At 34.3% G+C, this 22,825-nt stretch overlaps 2 protein-coding genes across 5 annotated transcripts in view; one reads left to right on the top strand and one right to left on the bottom strand.

Moving 5' to 3' along the window:
* The window catches only part of si:dkey-174m14.3, an 81,187-nt gene that overhangs the window by 2,889 nt on the left and 55,473 nt on the right, over positions 1 to 22,825 (bottom strand). For all 3 annotated transcript variants that reach the window (XM_087297437.1, NM_001045010.2, XM_087297438.1), the window contains 3 exon segments: positions 18,603 to 18,669; positions 5,666 to 5,773; positions 5,470 to 5,550 (listed from right to left, as the gene is read on the bottom strand). In XM_087297437.1, the coding sequence (XP_087153563.1) occupies positions 5,470 to 5,550; positions 5,666 to 5,773; positions 18,603 to 18,669 (256 nt within the window).
* LOC147839035 (uncharacterized) lies at positions 10,238 to 17,722 on the top strand. Of its 2 annotated transcripts, XM_087298034.1 has the most exons (11): positions 10,238 to 10,294; positions 10,425 to 10,470; positions 11,988 to 12,080; positions 12,155 to 12,319; positions 12,731 to 12,882; positions 12,978 to 13,114; positions 13,187 to 13,280; positions 13,443 to 13,766; positions 14,070 to 14,238; positions 14,377 to 14,498; positions 14,920 to 17,722. In XM_087298034.1, exons 3-11 carry the CDS (start codon positions 11,996 to 11,998, stop codon positions 15,232 to 15,234), a joined length of 1,563 nt encoding a protein of 520 aa, XP_087154160.1. In that variant the 5' UTR covers positions 10,238 to 10,294; positions 10,425 to 10,470; positions 11,988 to 11,995; the 3' UTR covers positions 15,235 to 17,722. The 2 variants fall into 2 exon arrangements, with proteins under 2 accessions (XP_087154160.1, XP_087154161.1); XM_087298035.1 differs by lacking the exon at positions 10,238 to 10,294 and having other exon boundaries at positions 10,420 to 10,470.

Raw genomic sequence — 22,825 nt, 5'->3', positions numbered from 1 at the left:
ACCCACAGAGAAAGCAGATAGGGATAAGAGGGAGAATAAAAGCTTTAGTCAGGTCAGTGTCCTTACAGGCAGTAAGAAAAACACACAAAAAATGAATGGAACTGAAGCTCTCAGTAAACCCAGGCATCCAAAGATATTGTTAACAGCCAATATTAAGTCTGTGCTAATGGTCTACACAAGTACATGGCTCTAGTTTTTCCATTTAGTGAAAATTGGCCAGAGGGAAGAACCACAGATTTCATTGCTACTGACACCACACACAGAGTACTAGGCATCAGTCCAATATCACAACTCTTTTTACCTCTCCGTTCTTTCACCATAGCAACAAGAAGAAAGTAAATTGCAGCTAATTAGCTAACGGAACATGGCTAATTATAGAAGCAAAAGAGGAGCAAAGATAAAACAAAAAGTGTAGTTCTTAAAAAATGAAAAAGGGTTGATACCTGTTAAAAAAAAATCTCATTTGATATCTACAGTAACTCGCAGGACATCTGTTGACCCGAGTGTTCTTGCTTTCAAGGCTTTTGTTGGCTGCTTTTAAAGAAATCTTGCAGTGGTCATACAAAAATTCAGTTTTTCTTCATAACCGCAGGAGACCTTTTTTTCTGACTGACTGTTTTAATGAATGCTTAGTGCCAGTTCTTTGGCATTTTCGAAAAAAACAATATGAAAGGGCTAATTCCCTAAACGCGTTGTATAAGACGCATTGATGTTTCCATTCGGCTGTATCTGCCAAATATAAACAGGTTTTTACAGCAGGCAGCATGCCAACACAAGGTCTGCACTAGACATCATGGGACCGGCTTAAGGCTTGGAGCAGATTAATAAATTGCCAGGTTTATTGGCAAATACTATTATTACTTAAACACCCCCACATTTGTCCTGCCAGAACAATCTCTTGTTCTTAATTTGGACAGAACTTCATTATTTAAAAAAAAACAAGAACTTGATTTACTATTTTTGCCTTGCTGATTTCACTAAATAACAATAATTGTGTATCATGATTTGGTACTTTAATATATGCAGGTTCAGACCTCAATTATATGGTGTTTAAATAATAATTGTGGCAGTTGTATGGGGCCAGATCAGTCTCAAAAATAATACATTTAAGAAATAGGATTCATATATGCACAGCACAATTCATATTTACAAAATCCAATTTGTAAATTTAAAACATGATTCATAAAACAACACATATTTTATGAATTCACAAGTAAAAATCATTAATATTTTTACTAAATAAATCCAATTAGTCTATATTACTAATCGTGTTTTGAATTTACAAATTGGATTTGTGTATTTATTAATCGTGTTTTGAATTTACAAACTTGTTTGTGTGTTTTTTTTTTATTAATTTATTTTAATTTAAAAAAAATTTAATTTACAAACTGGATTTGTGTATTTTAGAATCGTGTTTTGAATTTAAAAATTGGAATTGTGTATTTATGAGTCAAGATTTGATCTTACATGTTGGATTTTGTAAATGCGAATTGTGTTGATGTATAAATTATATTTTGAAAATGTATTATTTCTGAGACTGATCTGGCCCCTTAGTTGGGTTTCAACAGATGACATTTTGTATCTTGGAAACAGCACATCAATAATATAGGCTATATGAAGACATATATATGTGCACAAGATGTTGTACTATAAATAACTGTTACCCTGAGACTAGGTCTAAATGTTCCTTTATGCTCTATTTTTGTTATTATTATACAGACATGCAATTATATTTCAGAATTTGTTGTCCACTCTTAGTTACTGTATATTAGAAATTTCATAACACTGTATCAAATATGTGCCTTGACTCTTAAACCATTTTATTTTGACCCTAAGAAGAAAATCCATCTAAAAATGATACAACATTTGTGCAAAATTATATTAAATTATTTAAATGATTTTGTTGTAATTCAGGGAATTTGGTTTATCATTTTACAAATATTCTCTTGTTTAGTTCAAGCACTAAATTAATTACAAATAATGGATTATTTGCAAATATTATTGCTAATTGTTATTAATAACGCTCATCAATAGCAAGAACCAACATGCAAATGCATACCTGCCAAGCATTTGTCTCTGGAAGACCGAGGGTGGAGGGGAAGACAAGTGGCGTTGTGTGTTTGTATGAGTACACAGAACCTGGTTAGTAACTGTACTGTGGACTGGTGTCCTGACATTTTATCATACACTCTCAGGTAAAAAGGTACACGGTGCAAATAATGTTCCTTGAGAAACAGTTTTGTATCTTTGTAAAAACTGTACCTTGGGGTGGAACTTTATTCAAAAGGTACCCATTTGTACTTAAAGGGTCCATATTGGTACCTATATATTAGTACCTAAAAATTTTAAGAGGAACACTTTTGTACTTTTAAGGTACTAATATGTGCCCTTAAGGTATTAATATGAACCTTGCAGGTACAAATTTGTACCTCTTAAAAAGGTACCACTCCAGTGACAGCACGCGTACCTTTATTTCTGAGAGTGTATGGTGCAGAAAAGACCTCTTATGATACTGTTTGGTACCTTTTACGATACAACTGAAATGAAGGTTCACAATTGTTCTCATAAAAAAGGTACTACTCCTTTATTACCATATCTATGACAATAAATATGACTGGAACGACAAAGTGATTTTATGAACAATTTCCATATTAAAACATGAATCATCATTTAAAAGCATATGTGTAAAGAAACTCATAAACATGCATTAATAAGTTCCATAAAACAAAACAACTGGTTAAACATAAAACTAAAGGTATTGTAAACTAAACATTAAATTTATTTTAAATAAATGTTTGGTCAACATTTTCGACACTGTTAAGGTACAAAGTGTCTTGTCACTGTGGCCCTACCTTTATGGTTCAGATTAGTTTTTTTTTTTTTGAAGGTACAATATTGTATTTGCAGGTTTCATAAACTAAAGGTATATTTTGGTTTCCCATGGTACAAAAGTACAAACTGCAACGGTACAAATATGTTTCTTTGTATTAAGGTACAATCCTGTTCCATTAAAAGGTTCTGCCCCAGTGACAAGGGTTTGTACCTTCGTCTGTAAAACATTGCACCATTATTTCTGAGAGTGTACCCATCAGATTATGCTACCAACACTGTATTTGAAAGGTTGGGGTTAGGGATTAGGTAGGTTAGAGCGATATTAGTTTCAAATCACACTACTCATTATTAAAATTTACACTGGTAGCAAAATCTGGTGGGTAGCAAATTGCGTCATCAAAATGATTCAAATGAATTAAATTACAGAGATTTACTGTAAAATAACGGATGCTATGTTAAAATAATTTCTTTAAATTTACCGTTGTTATTTTATTTATTTATTTTTACGTAACATAAAACTAATTTTATTTTACAGTGTACCTACTTTTTAAATGGGAGGTAGGACAATCTGAAAAGGTAGAAAAAATTGTCAGAACACTGGGTTTTGGGTGGCCGCTGCCATTGGATACTATACCAAAGTTGCTGACCCAGGGGTGTTACAGACTGTACCAAAAAGCTGAGGACTGGTGGTGGGATGAAATTACAAGAGTTTTCTGGTAAAAATAACAACATGGGAGTGTGGTGGGAGATAGGTCTGAAATACGGGAGTCTCCCAGGAAAAACGAGAGTGTTGGCAGTTATGCATTTGATTAACATTTTAAAAACAAAAAAAGCCCCAAGATAATATTTCATTTTAAATATTTTGGGTAGAAAACATAAAAATCTATCATAATCTAACATAATCTTCCAAGAAGTGTTTTTTTAATTATTTCATACTGTCACACCATGGATTAATTTAAAAAAAAGTTTTTTCCACTTAATAGTATCTTATCAAAAGTAGCGAAATGTTTATTAAAAAGATATGTAATATTTTATTCAGTGTGCCATGAAATTCAACATAACCAAACTGAATCAACCAGATTCTCCCCTTAGGTAGTATAAAGTAACAAATTACAAATACTCAAATTACTGTAATTGAGTAGTTTTTCTCAGGATTTGTAATTTACTAAGTTGTTTTGAAAATGTGTACTTTTAATTTCCCTTGAGTATGTTTTTTTAGTGCAGTATCTGTACTTTTACTCCACTACTTTGCTTCAACCTGCAGTCACTATACGTTATTATTTCTTGTCTATGGGGATTAGAAACATCAGTCCTGTGATTCCTGTCCAATCAGAGCGCACACAGAAGGTAAATCACTTCATAATGAACTACCTCAAGACATGGGAGATTTATAATTTCTGCAAACTGTTTGAAAGCACCAAAAGTCTCCAAAAAGATGTCCAAAATCTTTACACGCATTGACCCAGAGACTGTTTAGATGCATGTCTCTGATGAAAAGATAACAGATGTTTACTGTATGATAATCGAAATGGCCTTAAACACCCAGCAGGCACAAGATGTCAACATGACGTCAGACTGGAAATGAAAATCGTGTTGAAATAAGAACTCAACGTCAGGCCAACGTCAATTTCCAACCTAAACCAACCAAATATCAAAGTCTAATGATATTACAGCTTGACGTTGTGTGGACGTTACCACTATGACATCTATCAGATTTTGGATTTTGGTTGCCATACCTAATGAATAAATGGCATCATTTGATGTAAATATGAAGTTGGTTTAAGATGTTGGCTCGACGTTGAATTTGTCACTTTCTAACTTAACCTAAAATCAACCAAATATCAACATCATTTGACATCATAATGCACATCAAAAAACATCCTTAGACGCTGGCTAGATGTTGAATTTTTGCCACCTGACATCACAGTCTAAATCTAACCTAATATTAACACCTTATGGTGTTGTGTCTGGGCATTAACTAGATGCACTACAGAATGTTACGTTTGCACACATCCACAAATTAGATGTTATCGCATCAGCTGTTAACAGTGTAATACTCACTACTTTTAAAAGGGCTACTTTTTACTAATACTTTGAGTTATATTTACTACAGATACTTTTACTCGCACTACATTTTTAGGCAAGTAATGGTACTTTTATGTGAGTATGATTTTTCAGTCCTCTTTCCACCACTGCATGACACTAACAAGAAAACAGACTTTATGCACTCCAATGAAAAGCATTATAACACTTGTCTGAATTATTATTTCCCTGTTTAGTGAACAATTTCTCATTAAACACATAGAAATAGTAACTGTGTGAATTATTTTAGCCCTTACCTTTAGCATATTTTTATAATATAGCGGAAATCAAACACTAATAGTGAGTATTTGATTGGACAAAAACTGGCAAGCTGAAATGTAGGATGATGTCATCAAAACAAAACCATAACTATATTGGTGAACTTTTAAATTAGAATTGTGTCCTTGTTTTGGAGCATATTATTTTAAAGATAATCTTAAAACTTCAATACTGATTTCAGGAGGAAATGCATATGCTAGGGAAATACAAATGCACCACGTATCAGGACTAACCAGTGCAGTCAGAAAATGTACAAAACTGTTTTTGTTAACTTACCTCGGATAACTGGGCTCTGTAATGTGACTTATTGCACTGCAAAAGCTGTGCAGCAAGGTTACAGTCTTTTCTGTACAAGTCCTGAGCAGAGCGGGAGAAAAGGAACATTAGGTAATCTAAAGCAAACCATCCTCCAAAGTGTAGCCGCTAAGCCTCTGTGTGCAAAGGGAAATCACATAGTCATTATTTCTCTTACATTGTCCTCTCTGAGCTTCTCAATGGTCATCTTGGCTTCCATGAGATGATTGTTAAGAACGATGATTTCACGACTGAGAGCCCGTTTCTCATCATCGTGGTGCTGGGACTAGATGAAAAGGAGAATGTTTTCAGGTGAGGAAAAAAAATGACAGATACACTGCAAAAATGCTTTCCTTGCTTAGATTTTTTTGTCTTGTTTTCCAATCCAAATATCTAAAAAAAATTAAATCTATAAGCATTTCTTAGACAAGCTAAAAATTAGGTCTCATTTTAAGAAATATTGTCAAAATTAAGTGAGAATTTTTCTTAAAGCAAGCACAACAATCTGGCAGTGGGGTAAGCAAAATAATCAGTTGTCTAAAAGAAAAACATGATTATTTTGATTACCCCATTGGCATACCTGTCAACTCTCCCATTTTTTCTGGGATTCTCCCATATTTTACAGTTCTATCCAGCTATCATCCCGTAAAGGTATTTTCCTGTATTTCTCCCATATTTTCAGTCTTTCTCTAAAGGGTGGCAAGTAGACATTAAAGAGCCGATCCTCCCCATACAAAACCCATACCGCCGAACCACCAGGGGCCGCCCCTCGCTCTTAAATATGAGTCTGTTCTGTGTCTTCGATTTGTTTAGGCAAGAAAACACTTTGAAATAAATATAAAAACAGTGCGATTCCCTTTCTTTTCATTACAGGTGCCGTCACCCCTTCTATGCAATCCTCAAAACAGTCAAATTGCGTCCTTAAACAGACATATACACATAATCAATAATAATAACATCTAAAGATGTCAATCTTGGTGTGTTTTTTTTTTTCCAAACACAACTAATTTCATCTTAAATGAGCATAAACAGTTAGGAAAGCAATCGAATGCTTTCATTATATTGTTAGATGTATGCATTTTAAAAGTGACACATCTGTTAATTAATGTAATCACACGAAAAAAAATCTAAATAAATAAGAGATTCATTCGTTGCTCTTTAATCAAAATGTGTAAGTTATACAGTGAAAGAACAGCTAATGAGATTTGATAACTTTATTATAAACTGCTAATGTATTTGCTGCCAATGTATATATTTATTTTTTCGTTTGTAAATAAAAATAATACAAAACATTACTGACCTTTTTTGTTTATTAACAACAAAACAGCTCCAAATGAACAATTTTTTTTGGGGGGGGGTGAGGTCCCTTATTATGGTGGGCATATCCCTTATTTTAACATCCCAATGTTGACAGGTATGCATTGGCAGATTATTTTTGCTTGTTTTTTGGGGGAAATGCACTTAATTTTGGCATATTTTTTCTTAATAAGGCTATTAAAATTCTTAAAATTCCATTTTTCTTTTTGATATTTGGTGCCAGTTTTATTCTCATTGGATGGAAATGATGCTTTATTCACAAATGTTTTATCTGATATTGCAGTTTTGTGCACTTTCAATTTGTGCCTTTGGACGGAAACAGCTAATGCTGATTATCACACTTTTAGAGATTCTTGATTAAAAGCAGCCATTTTGATGCCATGTTTGGTCAACACATTTTCAGCCACAGTCGCTATACCAGCAGAAATAAAATACCCCACTATTTTTGTTCATATAGGCAAGAGTAGAGATGATTTGAAACTGAAAATGGTTTATTTATAGGTCTGTATAAAATAATAATTATTGTTATATTATTATTATTATTATTATTATTATTATAATTATTACCCATCTCTGCCTAAGCTGCAGTTATGGGAAGAGTTACTGCAACTAAACCCGCAAGACAAATCACAAATTTCTAAAATCTATGGGTGCATTTTAAGCTTGGATGATTGTTCTCTTACCAAATTAAAAAAATCTTGGTAAAATGAATTGGGGCTTTGTTTTGAGGAAGAATGGTGGCTTGGTGCGCTGCAGAGAATAACAATTTGTGCTCGCCTTAGCTTTATACAATTTAATGTATTTTTAATAGAATCCATTTCTCAAAAACCAGGCTATCTGAAATTTTTCCCAATATCGATGACAGATGTCGTGCAGCAAGGTGTAGTTTAAGTCATATGTTCTTCATGTGCCCTCTGTTACAGAATTACTGGATTAATTATTTTACAATTATGTCCAAGGTGTTGCAGGTAAATATAGACCCATCCCCTGATGTTGCTATTTTGGGGTTCCAAAGATTTGGTCCCAATTCAGTTCCAAACAACTAGATATTTTGGCCTCACTATTAGCCAGGCGTCGTATTCTACTTCACTGGAAATCAAATTAGCCTCCAACTACATCCCAATGGCTTGTAGATCCCATGCATTTTCTAAAGCTGGAAAAGGTTAAATGCTCTGGGAAAACTAATTTCTTTAAAAAGTGGCTATGCTTTATAACTTACTTTAACTCTCTCAAGGTATTGCCTTCCATTTAATAGATGCAATTTCATTCCTTTTTAAATTTATTTATTTTGTAGTAATTTAATTTATTTGTTTTATCTAATATTATTTCAAACTGTTTAATTGTAAATATTTACTTTTAACATTGATAATGTATCTGAACATTTGATTGTGATAGTTGGTTGTAATTTTCTGTACACTTATTACTCTTGTTAGAATTTTTCTTTTCCTCTTTTATTATTATTATCATTATCATTATTATTTTGCCCGTTTAAATATATATATATATATATATATATATATATATATATATATATATATATATATATATATATAATTTCTTCTCTTTAGAAAAAAAGCAACAAAGATAATTATATGTAACTATTTGTACTGATATAGTGTTTGTTTTTTCACAATAAACAATTTAAACATTATTATTATTATTATTATTATTATTATTATTATTATTATTTGCTAATTAAAGATTTAGTTCATACAAGAATGAAAATTCTGTTCTTCATGTCATTCCAAACCCCTGAGACCTCGACCTCCATAGACTCCCTACTCCTTCAAAGTCCAAAAACCGACCATTTGTCTTCAGTTGTTCAATCTGAATTTGGCAAAGTTAAGAGAATACTTTTCTGTGCACAATAAATAAATAATAATGACTTTATTCAACAGTTCCTCAGTGTCAGAATGAGGCCAGTGTTCATGAAGGTGATGAGCTTTTTATCCATGTCACACTCTGTTGCATCCCTGATGTATTGACCTTATTCTGTGATATGGAAGTGTGCTCGTTTTTGCGTTGCCTATAGGAGAAAGGACTAGAAATAATAATCGACAGAAAATGGTCTTCACAAACAAGTGTGATCATGACTATGCAGACTAAGTAGGAGATTATAAAAAAAAAATATTAGCTTGCAACATCAAGCAGCATGATGAGCTGTTTTTAATTTCTACAAACTAATGGAAGTGAATGAGACCGGAAGTCTTGAGCCAAAAAAGATTCAAATGACTGCGCCCGCACATATATAATTAGGGATCCAGATAAGTCTCAAATATAATACATTTACACAAAATGTAATTTATACATCCTCTATACTATTCACATTTACAAAATCCAGTATGTAAGATTAAAACACAATGTGTAAATAGACAAATCCAATTCATAAATTCAAAACACGATTCAAAAATACACAAATCTAATTCGTAAAATTAAAAACACGATTTAAAAATACACAAATCCAATTCGTAAAATTAAAAACACGATTTAAAAATACACAAAAACCAATTCGTAAAATTAAAAACACGATTTAGAAATACTAAAAAGTCAATTCGTAAACTTAAAACACGATTCAAAACTACACAAATCTAACTTGTAAATTTAAACTCGTAAAAGGCGGCATAAACACGGTGAGAGCGGCACGTTAGTCATTTGCCTAGAGCGCCAGGTAAGTTTGTGCCATTTCTGGCTGGAAGGGCATCCGTTGTGTAAAACATATGCTTGATAGGTTGGCGGTTCATTCCGCTGTGGTTACCCTCTAATGAATAAAGGAACTAAGCTGAAAGAAAATCAATAAATGAACAACTTAAAGAATAACTTTTAATTTGTTTGTCTTACACAATTCTTTAATTTGAATGAGTTGTTACCTTGCTTAAAGCTGTTAATTACTGTAATATTATTTTGGATTTTTATGTACTTTGCTTAAAATGAAACTTTATTATACGATTGATTCTCCTCATAGATTGTAGGTTGATTTTGGCTCATGACGCTTCAACAAAGCCTTCACAAATCCTTTTAGGAAATGCTTTCAGCAGACTTTAAGCCATTCTACAGTAGCATTTTCCTGTGTCAGATGGGAATTAATAGGCCTACTCAAAGAAATATCAAAAGAAGGCTGATATCAGATTATTTTCCTTTCATACCTGCACCCATAACCTTCAGTGTCATCATTGACGTCATAATGGACGCAACCTGTTGCTTAAAAAAGCCTGTTTACTTTCACATAGCCTACTAGTAGTCACAGCAAAATTTCCAGTGTTGTTTTGAGTTGTTTTTAAGGTGTTAAATTTTTTGAGTTAAAAAGTGTTACTTGTTGAGTTGATTTACATGGCATAAACACCTGCAGTGTAACTCTGTGGTCAGAGTATGTGTTATTACAGCGAGTTGATATAATTGACACTAGATAAGTGCTATTTTCATTTCCGGTCGCTTCACTTTACTTCCTTTTTGATTAATGGCGGACAGCACATGGAGAGCAGTTTTCAAACAGGTATACAATTTATTTAATCACAAATATTCAATACAATTCTACACTTGCTTCATGTTTAACTAGCTATTGTACATTTTTAACCGGGTTTTCAAGTTCTAATTTTAACCACTTGTCAATTTTTACACGACAGACAATCACGGGAGCCACGAGACAAGTTGGTTAGCAGGAAAATAAAGGTAAAGACAAACATTTAACAGTTTGAACCAGTGTTTGCATTTGATTCGGGGTTTTGCGTTGTTAGAAATTTGCGGTTATACTTAATTTAACCTGATAATTTAACTGTCATCGTGTTTCCCTTTGTTGTGGCTAGCCTACGTGCGCTAGAAATGAACGCAGAATGGCCAGATGAGCATTTAACGTTAGCACCGTTAATCTTACATTCTCCAAACCTATGTAGTTTAGAATTTAACTTTATAAAAAAATAGCTGTAAAGCGGCGTCTGTGAAGGCTTAGTTGAACTTCATAGCTTCGGTGTAACAAGTTAATGAACTAAATTATTCATGTTCAGTGATTTGTGGCGCGAGCCGCATGGAGTCGCGGGCAGCATGCACTCGCTTTCTTTTGTTCTTTTACATGAAACAGCGAATATACGTTTCAAGTGAACAGATCTGATTTTCATATTACATTTAAAACATGTAAAAATAGACTCGCTGTAAAAACAGAGGTTATTGTTAGCAAGAGGGGTAGCCGGATTACAAATGAATCTTTTAAACCGGCTCATATTAGTGAACCGATCGAATCAGTTCAATTAATCGAACGGAATCATTTAAAACGGCTCGCTTATTCGGTAACATTGAAAACTTATCCACAAATCGCTCTCTTTATAACCTGTCTGAGACTCTGTCTGATTCAAAGTAAAATTGTATTTCGATTTGTACGCAAAAATACAGTCGCTGTAAAAGAGTTAGTCTCGATTGTTAGCAAGAGGGGATAGCCGATGATGCATAAATGAGTCTTTTCAACCGGTCGATTCAGTTCACTTAACCGAACTGAATCATTTGAACGGCTCGCTTTTTCAAGTAAACACAAATCCACAAATTGCTTACTTTAAAACCTGTCTGACACGCCGTCTGGTTGAAGGCAAAACAGTATTTCGATTTATTCAGTCACTGTAACAATACACTGACAGAACTGTTGTGTAAAGGACTGATAATGATGAGCACGAGTCGAATAGTGATATCTTCGCCATAAGAGGAAGCTAAGCTCCAGTGAGAACGATCGAAGCAGCTAAACTCAGAAGAGACGAACGAGAGACACCGGTTTTCGATTTTAAGGTAGTCGCATAGTATAAATATGCAAAAGTGATGCTGTTCAATATAATATTACATTGTATGAAGACCTGACATTTGTAAGTAGAACTGTAAGAACTCCTTAAAGTTAGACTTAACATTGTTATTCTCGTGTTTTTAATCAATGTGCTTTTGTAGACGTAACTTATAATTCTTCTATACTACTACTTTGCTAACTATAATGTCTAACTATACATTGTATTCAAAACCCTCAATACAAAAAATAAAACAAAAATCAATCAAAAAATTGAATGTGATTAAAAAACTTATGTGTTCTCTATGTACTAATTATAATAACACCAGCTTCTATATCACATTGAAATAAAAGTGATTTCATTTTACTAATGTCTAGTTTGTGAGATGGGTTCTCTTGATTAATTAAGTGATATATGTATTTTATACAGCTTCCATCATGTTGGTGAAAGTTCAATATCAAGGAGTGAAAAAATATGTAAAATTGCTTACTGATTTTACATTCCAATATTTTATCAGTGAAGGTAAGTTTAAAATTGTGCAGTTCAGAAATGTGCTTATTAAAGTTTTGAGTCTATAGTTTATTTATTTATTTCAGTGAAAAGCAAATTTGGATTACCAACAACTGCAGATCTTCAAGTTTTTGATGACACGGACACTAATGTAGAAGAGGACATCTTCCACGAGTTAATGGAAAGCAGTCCACATGTATGCTTAACTGTAAGATGCTTGGAAGAAAATATGTCTGCTGGCCTGCCTGAGGGTAAATATTCAATTAAATTATGGACATTCTTTAAAGCCCTCTATTTTGCAATATTATAGTTTAGAACAGGGAAAATTAAGTAGAAAGACTTAAAAGAGAACTGTAAAACCCATAGAAGAGCCTACTGTACAGTGAATTGTGTACAGAAATTAAGGGTTTTTATATATTTCTTGAATATTGTCACGCATTTGTCTGGTTTAATATTTGAACCTAACAGTGAGTTCACATTATGCCGAGTGATGAAAAGTTGGTCAAAATAGTCTGTCTAAAAAGGAAGAAAACATTTAGAATGATTGTACAGTAAAGGCTATTTGTAAAGCGCTGTTTAATAACATAGAAATAAAAGGTATATTGATTTAAGGAAATATAAAAGAAATATACTGTAAAGGGTAATTTATAATTTTTTTTCAGTGATTTCACCCACAAGATCATCAACAGCCAGCACATGTACTGATACAGTTTCACTCTCTTCTACGGATCATGATGATCCAGAGCAACCAATGCAGAATCAAATGACAAGGGCCAGCAGGTGCTTGATGGTAGATGCTGAAAGGGCAAAACGGGTATATGCATATGTTGTTTGTTATAGTTAATTTGGTGATATAAAAATTCACTTTTATTATTTCACAAATATTACATTTTGTGGTCACTTTATCAGATTGTCCAAGATGCTTTGGAAAAGCAATCTGGTGGTGATGAAGTGCTTGATGAATACAAGGCCACAAAAACTTTAAAGCACAGCACTAGACGGCAACTGGTTAATATTGTTGTCAGTCACATGACAGAGATTCATGGGTAAGATTTCATTAAAACATTGTTTTAGCAGGTTAAGTACTGTCCTTAATCAAGTATTTTACTGATTTTTAGGAGAATTCCCACCCGCAAGCAACGGGAGACTTATGCCTTGGGTATTATTTCTCTCTTTCCCAGCCTGAGAGACCCGTTTTCAGCAAAAGGCTATGTAAGAATTTGTCTTAGTATACTTAACACAAACATGTTCGTCTGTTTTAATTATTTAAAGGTTTGTAGCTTTTTTTATTTAGTGTTTTATGTCATACAGTTAAATGTTGTATTATATATTAAGATTATACACATCTTAAATGTTTTTTCTTGTCTCTTACAGGAACATTTCTACGATCCGGAAAAGGGAACAGGTTTCATTGCCTGGCGCCTTAAAACTTTATCAAGGAAGAACCCAAAACGTGTTCGCTTGGAGGTATCTGAAGTTGGAGGACCAAGTCTCAAACGAAGGATAGACACTGGGCAACAACTTGAAGGGGATGCATGCAGGGAGGCAATTTCTTTTCTTGTCCACACAGCTGATGAAAGTGAAGTTTTGCTAAAAATGAAGGAAACCTTTAAGCGTAGACAAGAACTGGTGCATGATCCTAAAAAATCAGCTGACATCCTCAACATCTTTCCAAGATTTTTGGATGTGAAAGGATTGGTAAATATGAATTATTTTTTGGTTTTAAATGTGTTTGTGTGTTAATGAGTGTTTATATATATATTTTTATCAAGTGTAAATAATTAATTCTGCACATTATTGCTATTTGGCCTTAGTCACAGATTTGATACATGCTAACACTTACCCCTTAAACATCATTGTAGTAGTTTTCAGAACTACGTCAAAAACATTTACATTTGTGCATGATCATGACTTATAAGTTTATCAAGCAACAAAAAAATCTTTGGTGTTAGAATCTAAAGTGTGACGAGTCAGCTTCTAATCTAATATCTTCTTCTATAGATAAATCAAGACTTTGGTTTGCTGTTCAATGCTGAAACATCCAACAAGTTGCTTGAGAGATGGGAGACCTCATTTAAGCACAAGATCATCAATGAGGCCAAATCTCTAACTTCAACTGCAGAAATTCGTGGTCTTATCAATTCAGCAGAGGGACAAGGATCTGAAAATGGTACAATTTGAGGATTTTGTAGTTTAAATTTGCTTTAGTTTTTTTTTTTTTTTTTTGTATTTGGGGGCCTTAAGAACATATGTGTGCATGTTGTATTGTAATATTAATGTCTTATTTGTTTTACTATCATTAATTCAGACTGGGATAGTGATATGTCAGCTGTCCTACTCCTGTTGCATCTCCTACCTCCTTCTTCAGGGAGAAAGAGGACTAAGATTAGTCCAACAGAGGCCGTTGAAAGACTTGTGCATTTCCATAAGGTAAAATTCACAAGACTTTAAGTCTTTTAATTGTTATTTTTAGTTTTGTTAACCATAATGTCACACTTACATTTTTTTAAACTTATAAAAATGTGTGCATTCACTTAAATGCTGTTAACTTGCAGCACTTGGATTTTTACACAATTCTTCGTTTAGATTGTGATAAAGAAAGTAAGTTATATCTTGGATTGACTTGGTGTATTCAAATCTTTTTTTAATTCTTTGTGGTAAAAAATAACTAATTTCGTTTCACACTACTACACAATGAGGGATATGGAGACTTTTTTTATTTTTGCACTTTGGGTGAAGTTTTTTTTTGTGGTTTGGTTTTATATTTAGTGTGTTTTTTTATTAACAAAAGTTGAATGAAAATATCCTAACTGGTTTCCTGCATTTATTGTTGTTTTTTGTTTTAATGCAGTCTTGCACCAGTATTGAAGGCCATCTCAGTAAGAGGGAAGGCCACCAGCCATATCTACTTGGAACAGGAAGGATCAAGGGGAGGATCGACAATTTCTATGTGGTTATGGACAAACATCTCATTCCTTGTGCAGGAACCAGCTCCTTGAGTGCCGTTGATGAACTCTTTAAAATCCACTACGTGTTCAACTTGACGTATGAGGAAGCACTTGTCAACATCTTCACCTTTTTGCAGACTACAGTCTACAACATTGATGTTGGACTTACCAGCGAGTCACCCAGGGTAAAAGAACTGCGTGCAAAGATTTTAAACTAAATGTTAAAGTGTTTTTGTTGCCAAAGCTTGCATGCAAGCAGCACCTCTTTAATTTCTCATTTAAGACTCTCACACAGTTTTTATCCTTCACTGAAGTTTAAGTTGTTATGTGCACAGGAAGGCTGTTGTCGACAGTTCTGTACATACTCTGGTTTTCGAAAGCATTTGAACAGCACTCATGTTACTGATGTTAGTGCAGCATGTAATTCACCTTCCAGTGAAATGTTAGCACAAAATGTTTGTCCCGATCAATCAAGTTCTTTGTTTGTTGGAGAGAGTGATCCCCAAGTTGATCTCATTGAGACTGTTGAGAATAATTTCACTGTTTCAAGGAGAGAGACGGCAGATATATGTGCATCTATTGTGGCCAAACTACAGTGCAGCGGAGTAGCCAATAGCTTGGTAGCATCGGTTGTTTCAGAGCTTGAGGAACTCACCACAGAACTACATAACCAAACTCGTCAAGATGTAATGTCTGTAATTCCTCTTAATAACCCTGACAGATCAGCAGTCGAAAATAGTATGGATAACTTTGAAAACCCCTTTACCCTGTTTAACACGGAAACTAAAAGAGCTAGTTATTTCACTGACAAATGGGGTGTTGTAGATCCTGTAGAAATTATGCTTGGCATGAGATATGACAATAGGAGAAACAAAACAACAGGATTTTATGATCAGGTCCCAGTAAAAGACACATATGTTTATGTCCCAATTTTGGAAACGATGAAATTCATGTGTCAAAATGCAGATGTATGTAAACTGCTAAAGGAATTTACAGGAAGACAGACATCACATTTTGAAGACTTTTGTGATGGAAGTTACTTCCATAATCATCCATTGTTCTCTAAATATCCAAATGCCTTACAGATCCAGGTGTACTTTGACGAATTTGAAACCGCAAACCCTCTAGGCTCTAAACGTGGTGTACAAAAAGTTGGTGCTCTTTATTTTGTAGTGAGAAATTTGCCCCCAAAAGTGAATTCAAGACTCATGAATATACATTTGATAGCGCTGTTTCATGCACAAGACCTGAAAAGGTATGGGTTTGATCCAATCCTGGAACCACTGATTCGAGACATAAAGATACTAGAGACAGATGGTATTGAATTGCCAATGTCCACAAGAAGAGTTTATGGCACAATATGTCAAGTCACTGGAGACAACTTGGGGATGCACTCAATCCTTGGTTTTACAGAATCTTTTAGTGGCCACTACTTTTGTCGTTTATGTTTGACTAAAAAAGATGATGTGCAGTTTGTTTACAGTGAGGATGATCATAGGGTTGTTTTGCGTGATCGTGCTGTTTATGAACAGCACTGCAGAGAGTTGGAATCTGACCCTCAACTCAAGTCAACACATGGCCTCAAAAGGAGCTCAACACTGAATAGTTTACGGTATTTTCATGTGTGCCACAACTATTCTGTTGATGTGATGCATGATCTCCTTGAAGCAGTTGCACAATTTGAAATGAAACTGCTGTTTGAGAATCTGTCTGAAAAATTTGTAACCCAAAGTGAATTGCTGTCTAGGATATATTCATTTGACTATGGATATTTGGAGAGAAAAAATCGTCCTACAAAAGTGAACTTGGAGCACAGCGGAAATAGCATCGGACTCTTTGTCTCATCAAAAACATTCCATTACTATTTGGTGATGTTGTCCCTATTGGAGACAAGAATTGGCTTTTACTTTTGCTCTTACTTCAGATTTTAAATCTAGTGTTTTCCCCTAGCATTTCAGAAGGCATGACTGTTCTTTTAAAATATTTGATATCTGAACACCATGAATTATTCAAAGAGTTGTACCCACACAAAAACTTGCTGCCCAAACATCATTTTATGACGCATTACCCTGCCTGCATTCGAAAAATTGGTCCGTTAGTGCACATGTGGAGTATGAGGTTTGAGGCAAAACACAAAGTTTTTAAAAATATGTTAAAAAATTTCAAAAATGTTACAAAATCTCTCGCAAAAAATCATCAGATGTCAATTGGCTATCTTTGGGAAACAACTCCTTTAAACCAAGTTGAGTGTGGCCCAATGAAAAAATTCTGTTGGGATGAAATTGATGAAGGTGAGAAGTTGGCTAGAATGATGCAAAACCCCATAGAAACAAGCATGTGTTCCATGAACTGGGTTAAGATTGATGGGACTGAATATAGGCTGGACCTCCTTATATGCAATGAAATTGAGAATGAAATTCCTGTATTTAGTCAGATTCGGAAAATACTTTTAGTTAACAACACCGTATATTTCATTGCTGACAAGCTTTTGACAGAACATTTCTCAGAGCATCATCATGCATTTAAAGTACAGAGATACTGTGAGTTGGGTGAACTTATAAAAGCAAGTGAATTGAAGTTCTACAGGCCATTTGATCTGCAGAGTTCATATGGATCAGATAATAGTGAATATGTTGTACCTTTGTTTATGTTGGTTTAACTTACATTTAAGATGCATTGTTAAAAATAAAAAAAATTCAACTTGTACATTGTTTTGACTTTTTTTAAATGATCAATGCACTCTCCTGTTATGCAGAAAACAATTTATATGGCTAAAATACATTTAAATAAAAACCTAAGTCTATATGAACACTACAATGAACCTTATTTCTGTTAAAAAGGGCACTGTTAGTGTTAAGCTATTAACACTGAGAGTGTAGTTTTAACACATTAATTCCGTGCAAATATGGAAGGGGAGTTTAAAACGCAGTGTTAAATTAACACTAACAGTGCTTTTTTTAACACTATGCAAGTGTAAAAAAAGTTACTCTTTTTCAAGTGTAAATTTAACTCGATTTAGTGTGGACCTATATAAACACTGAAGAAGTGTTAATTTTCACACTTTGAGAGTGAAAATAACACTTCGAAATTTGCTGTGTAAGCTCCTAATACAGACATGTAATGGTCACGCAATGTACTGCGGCAGGCAGGCTAATTATAATTTAATTGTTTGCGACTTCAAATTAACAAACAGGCTGTGATGCAGATTTGCGGCATATAATAGACTCACTATCACACTGTCACATGAAGGCGGACGGGCTTGTTGTAATGGACTATAATTAACGTCAGGCGCACCAGTGGCACTGTATTGATATTCAAATAGACTCTTAGTGAATTCAGCGCTATTGTACATGTTTAACACTTTCACCAATCTGTCACATTATAAAAACACGCACGCACACACATATGTGGACAGCGGCGTAAACACTTTCTCCTGAAATCCCATTTAGAAGGGAAAACACTTAAAGAGCGAGATGAGTACTCGTAAACACATGTGAACAAAACCATTCGCACATCAAAATAAAAAGGGGTGCATGTGCACCTTATTTTTTTTATTTTGGAGTGTATTGCCAAAGTGCGCACTCACATTTCGGTGGATTTTATCCTCTAAGTCCTGGTTGATCCTCTGCAGTGCTGAGTAACTGCTCTGTATTCTGTGGGAAACACATGAACAAAACGTCTTGCTTCAGATCCAGCGTGTACAGAAAGGTCTTAAACGGCTTCCTTGTTTGCTTAGACATCTGCTAGATAAAGCTGCTTTTTTAAAGTCTGCTGCCAAAACTCTTGCCAGCGCACCTGTTCATCTTCCACATTTTATTATGGCTTCTGTTGTGATATCAATTCAAAACTCATGCTTAATACACATATATACAATGGTTTGAGAAGCCCAACACATGGGCAAGCTATAACTGTACTACTGACTCCTACACACCTGGCATCATCCACAAAAGGCACAAGTGAAACATTTGCATACTATTCCTTTAAAACAGTACACAAAGTTATATTCTCCTGAGACCCAAACAAAATGTTTTTTTTTCTTCCAGATTTCCTACATCCTTTGGGTAAAAAAAAATCTATAGTTTTTACATTTTATTTTTAATTTTACAGCATGTCCACTGTAGTAGACCACAGGACCATTTTAGTTTGAAAGGACCGCCACTCAGACAACAAAACTGTACAGGATAAGGCTGTAAAGGGATATTAATACAACATTAATGTAACAAAAACAAAAGCCATTTTTCCCTTTTGTATTGAAATTCCTGAAACAGTTTAGTCTGAAATAGAGCCGAACTCAATAAAAACAAAAACAAAAAAGTGATGTTAATCCAAAACAAATTGAACTTAAAAGCGATTTAAAACTGATTGTCATTCTCTAATTGTCTTTAATCCTCTAATTGTCTGATTGTCCGACTCTAAAGCTATGGTCAGATTAGAGTTTAAGCATGGGATATTCTGTCGTGCGGCGCTGCAAAAACGGGCAGGAATAAACAAGCTTATAAGACATTTAATAAAGCGAGCGATTGCTCCATGTTTTAAATTTCTGTCCAGAGAGGTCATGTTTTGATCCTCGATTGGTCTCACGCAGTCAGTTGATGCGATTTCGCAGGTCAGAGTTCACCAAGCTAGAACTTTGCACCGCAGCAACCTTGACGCATGACCCTGATTTTCCGGTCTGACGCATACATGTGTGTATGAATAAAAGTCTATGGGAGGAAAAGCCCAGTGTGACCGCAGCTTAAATCAGAGTCTCCCCCAACTGTTTTATGAAGAATCCTCTCTGCTTCAGTTCTGCCTTCTACAACATGCAGTCATTAACTACATTAAGATGGTCCTGGTGTCCACTATAGTGGACATTTAAAAAAGGATGATATTTTGAAACAAAAACAAGTTAACAGCTTTGAAAGCTAAATGTATTGTTCCTGACACTTTAATAAACAAATATATATGTAATAATAATAGAAAAAAAACATTAAAAAGGCTGAATTTTCAATGGGCGGGATCTCAGGAGGATATAGTGCCTTGTTTTTCTAACAATAGTACTTTTTGAAGTGCATTACCATGCAGGTTTATTTTTACAGTTTTTTTCCAACTGCTCACACACATTATCAAAACAATGTCTTCATTTTTCAAAACTTTACATACAACTGTCAAAACTGCAAACACAAAAGCCATGAAGCATTTGCATCAAATGGCAAACACTTCTTTCACAATAGTAAATGTTTGGATATACCATGTAAACACTGTGTATATAAAGGGTTTCCCATCATACACTTTACAGAGCCAGGCTGAGAAGAATTTCTCAATTCTTTTCTAGAGAAATTTAGAATTTAGAAAAAGTGAATATGGGGTAGATTCAAAACTACAAATAGTGGATGGGTGGAAAACCAGTTTTGTTTGATTTGTTTGTTTGTTGGTTTTTGGACCAGAACAGCCTTTGTTCTATTTATAGGCCTTTACTAGAGTAAAGCAGTAATTGATTAGAGATCAGTTAACAAATTAGGGGTTTCCACATTTGAGCCATGTGTTTGTGTTTGATATGGTGAATAAGTGTAACATTTTGACATTTGTGTTTGGAAAAGGAAATCAAGTGAAATCCTCTTAGATGTGTGTGTTTTAGGTAGAGAGTTGTGTGTAGAGTTTATGTAAAAAGTGTTTTATGCTATTTAAAACTGAGTTCAAGGCTGAGAAACAGCTTCTAGTTTTGGAGATTTGAGGTGTAGTTTTGCATTTTAAGTGAGATGTTTTAGAAATTGCGTGACAAGAGAAGATTTTGTGTGTACTGTAAAAACTGTAAAATTGCCTACGACCCATTGCACTGTGGGAAAAAGACCTTGTCAATGTTTTATTTCAACAGTTGTGCATATTTTTTCCAAAGTAAAAACAAACAAAAGACATAATGTGACACTACAATGCCAAATTTTTTTTTCTGTTTTCAAATAGATTAAGGGTGAGAAAATATTATATTCAGTAAATGTTTTCGAAAGCCTGTTCAAGTTATTGTGACTTCTTTTGTACTGAATTTATATAACAATTTGAACAAGTCTGACTTTTCAACCACAATTTTGAGTTTAGGTCCCACATCTGCAATTATTTCAGTGAAGTTTTACTAACTCAAGCACATAATTTGACTGATTACGCATGTCTCTAATTAATTATCAGCAATAATACAATGAGATTAATCCAAGCCTATAATAAATAGACCGATTTTACACTACTGCCTTATCTTTATTTGGGAAGAATCCCCCCCTTCCACCCCATCTCCTCCTTTTCATTCTTTCTAGGGAAGAAAGAATGAGAACTACCTGATCTCTGACCCCCTTACATCCTAATTGATCAGGTGGAAACCCTGGGCTTAATTATCTCCGAGCTCAGGGTTATCTCCTGGGACAGCTTGCCAAACCTGCAAAAAGCATCAAGCAATATCTAAGTGTGAACTCTTGAAAGGATTTTGTGTGAGTTTAGTCTTTTTACTTTTATGACAAAGAATAAGTCATTTTTGTTAATTTCAAAATGAAATAAATGAGCATAAACATAGGAGTATGAGACAAATACTAATTTTAGAAGAAAACTTCAGATGGTTTTTGGATCTGAACTCTTCATTTGTCAAAAAACAATTCTCAGGTTAGCACAGAATCGTGAATTTAGCCAGAGCTTTGAGAACAAGAATGATGGTTTTTTACACAAATGTACTGTTGCTATTAGTCACATGGTCTAGTTGCATTGCTTCACAGCCAATAACAGAAACTCTCCAGTGGGCACTAAAGTATCCATTAAATGTGCACCTCAGAAATGTACATGTTATTTTCAATGTATGAAATTCCAGTATTGTATGGAATGCCTAGGAAATGTATATTATGCCTGATGGTTTTAGGCATAGTTTCATTTAGGCACAGTGTCAAAAGAGCATAATGAAAACCTTTATTGATCATTGCGTATTTTAAAGTGGAAGAAATATGGAATAAAGCACATGATGTTCTTACCGGAAAAACAATGACAGCAGAACTGAAGTATTCATTACAGTACACCTATATAGGTAAGACTGGAATGGCACTAAGAATTGTACTTCATTTTCCTCTTTCACACAAAAACACTTAATATTTTGACACTTTGGTCTTGTACGTTTATATTTCATGAATTAGTGAAGAATCTCAGCTGTATAACATACACTGACATCATGAGAAGAATTATGGCAATATTGTCTGTGATGTGGTTGTGGAATCTTGTACCAGTAATACGCTTGTCTAATAATAACATTCAACACACCTGCTTTAATCACCATCATCAAACAACGACCCAAGCGCCACCACCAGCGTCAGCGGTGAGAAAAATGGCAGGGGTAGATTAGTTACATACTTTGCCGCACGGGAACACTGAATTGTATAGAATACCTAGGCAATGTATAAAGTAGCAAGCACTTCATACTTTGACGTTCAATTTTAGGCATTCTAATCCGGATTTCACCAAGTGGTGCTCACTGCAGAGCTCCAGCAAGGGGGAGCTTAAGCTCCAGCTCCTCCTTCCTTTCACTTCTACAGGTGATGTCACTTGGTGTTGGAGAAGTTGGAGCTCAAGCTCCCCCTTGCTGAAGCTCAAGTGGCTCTGCAGCGAGCAGTGTCGATTTCACACATTGCAGGTAACATAAAAGAAGTAGAAGGTAATCTGGCTTTTCCCCCCTATTTTTTATCAAAAAGAGAAATTCAGACATACAGTACTTTTTTGTTTAATGTAACATGTAAGAGAAACATGCTTCAAAACATTTGAAGTTATGGGAGAGGAAATTATTTCGCTCACCACTTAAACTAAAAAGTT

The sequence above is a fragment of the Danio rerio genome, chromosome 20 (assembly GCF_052040795.2).
Source record: "Danio rerio strain M-AB ecotype USA chromosome 20, GRCz13ab, whole genome shotgun sequence".
In the NCBI taxonomy this organism is placed as follows: domain Eukaryota; kingdom Metazoa; phylum Chordata; class Actinopteri; order Cypriniformes; family Danionidae; genus Danio; species Danio rerio.
The sequence above is the reverse complement of the archived record's forward strand: the minus strand, read 5'-3'. Positions and strand labels throughout refer to the sequence as shown.

What these genes read in the sequence shown, in the direction of transcription:
- LOC147839035 (XM_087298034.1), top strand. Translation starts at nt 11,996, where the DNA reads ATGTTGGTGAAAGTTCAATATCAAGGAGTGAAAAAATATGTAAAATTG. An exon ending in CACATGACAGAGATTCATGG is followed by an intron (nt 13,115 to 13,186) that starts GTAAGATTTCAT and finishes ACTGATTTTTAG; the next exon opens with GAGAATTCCCACCCGCAAGC. An exon ending in GACTTGTGCATTTCCATAAG is followed by an intron (nt 14,499 to 14,919) that starts GTAAAATTCACA and finishes GTTTTAATGCAG; the next exon opens with TCTTGCACCAGTATTGAAGG.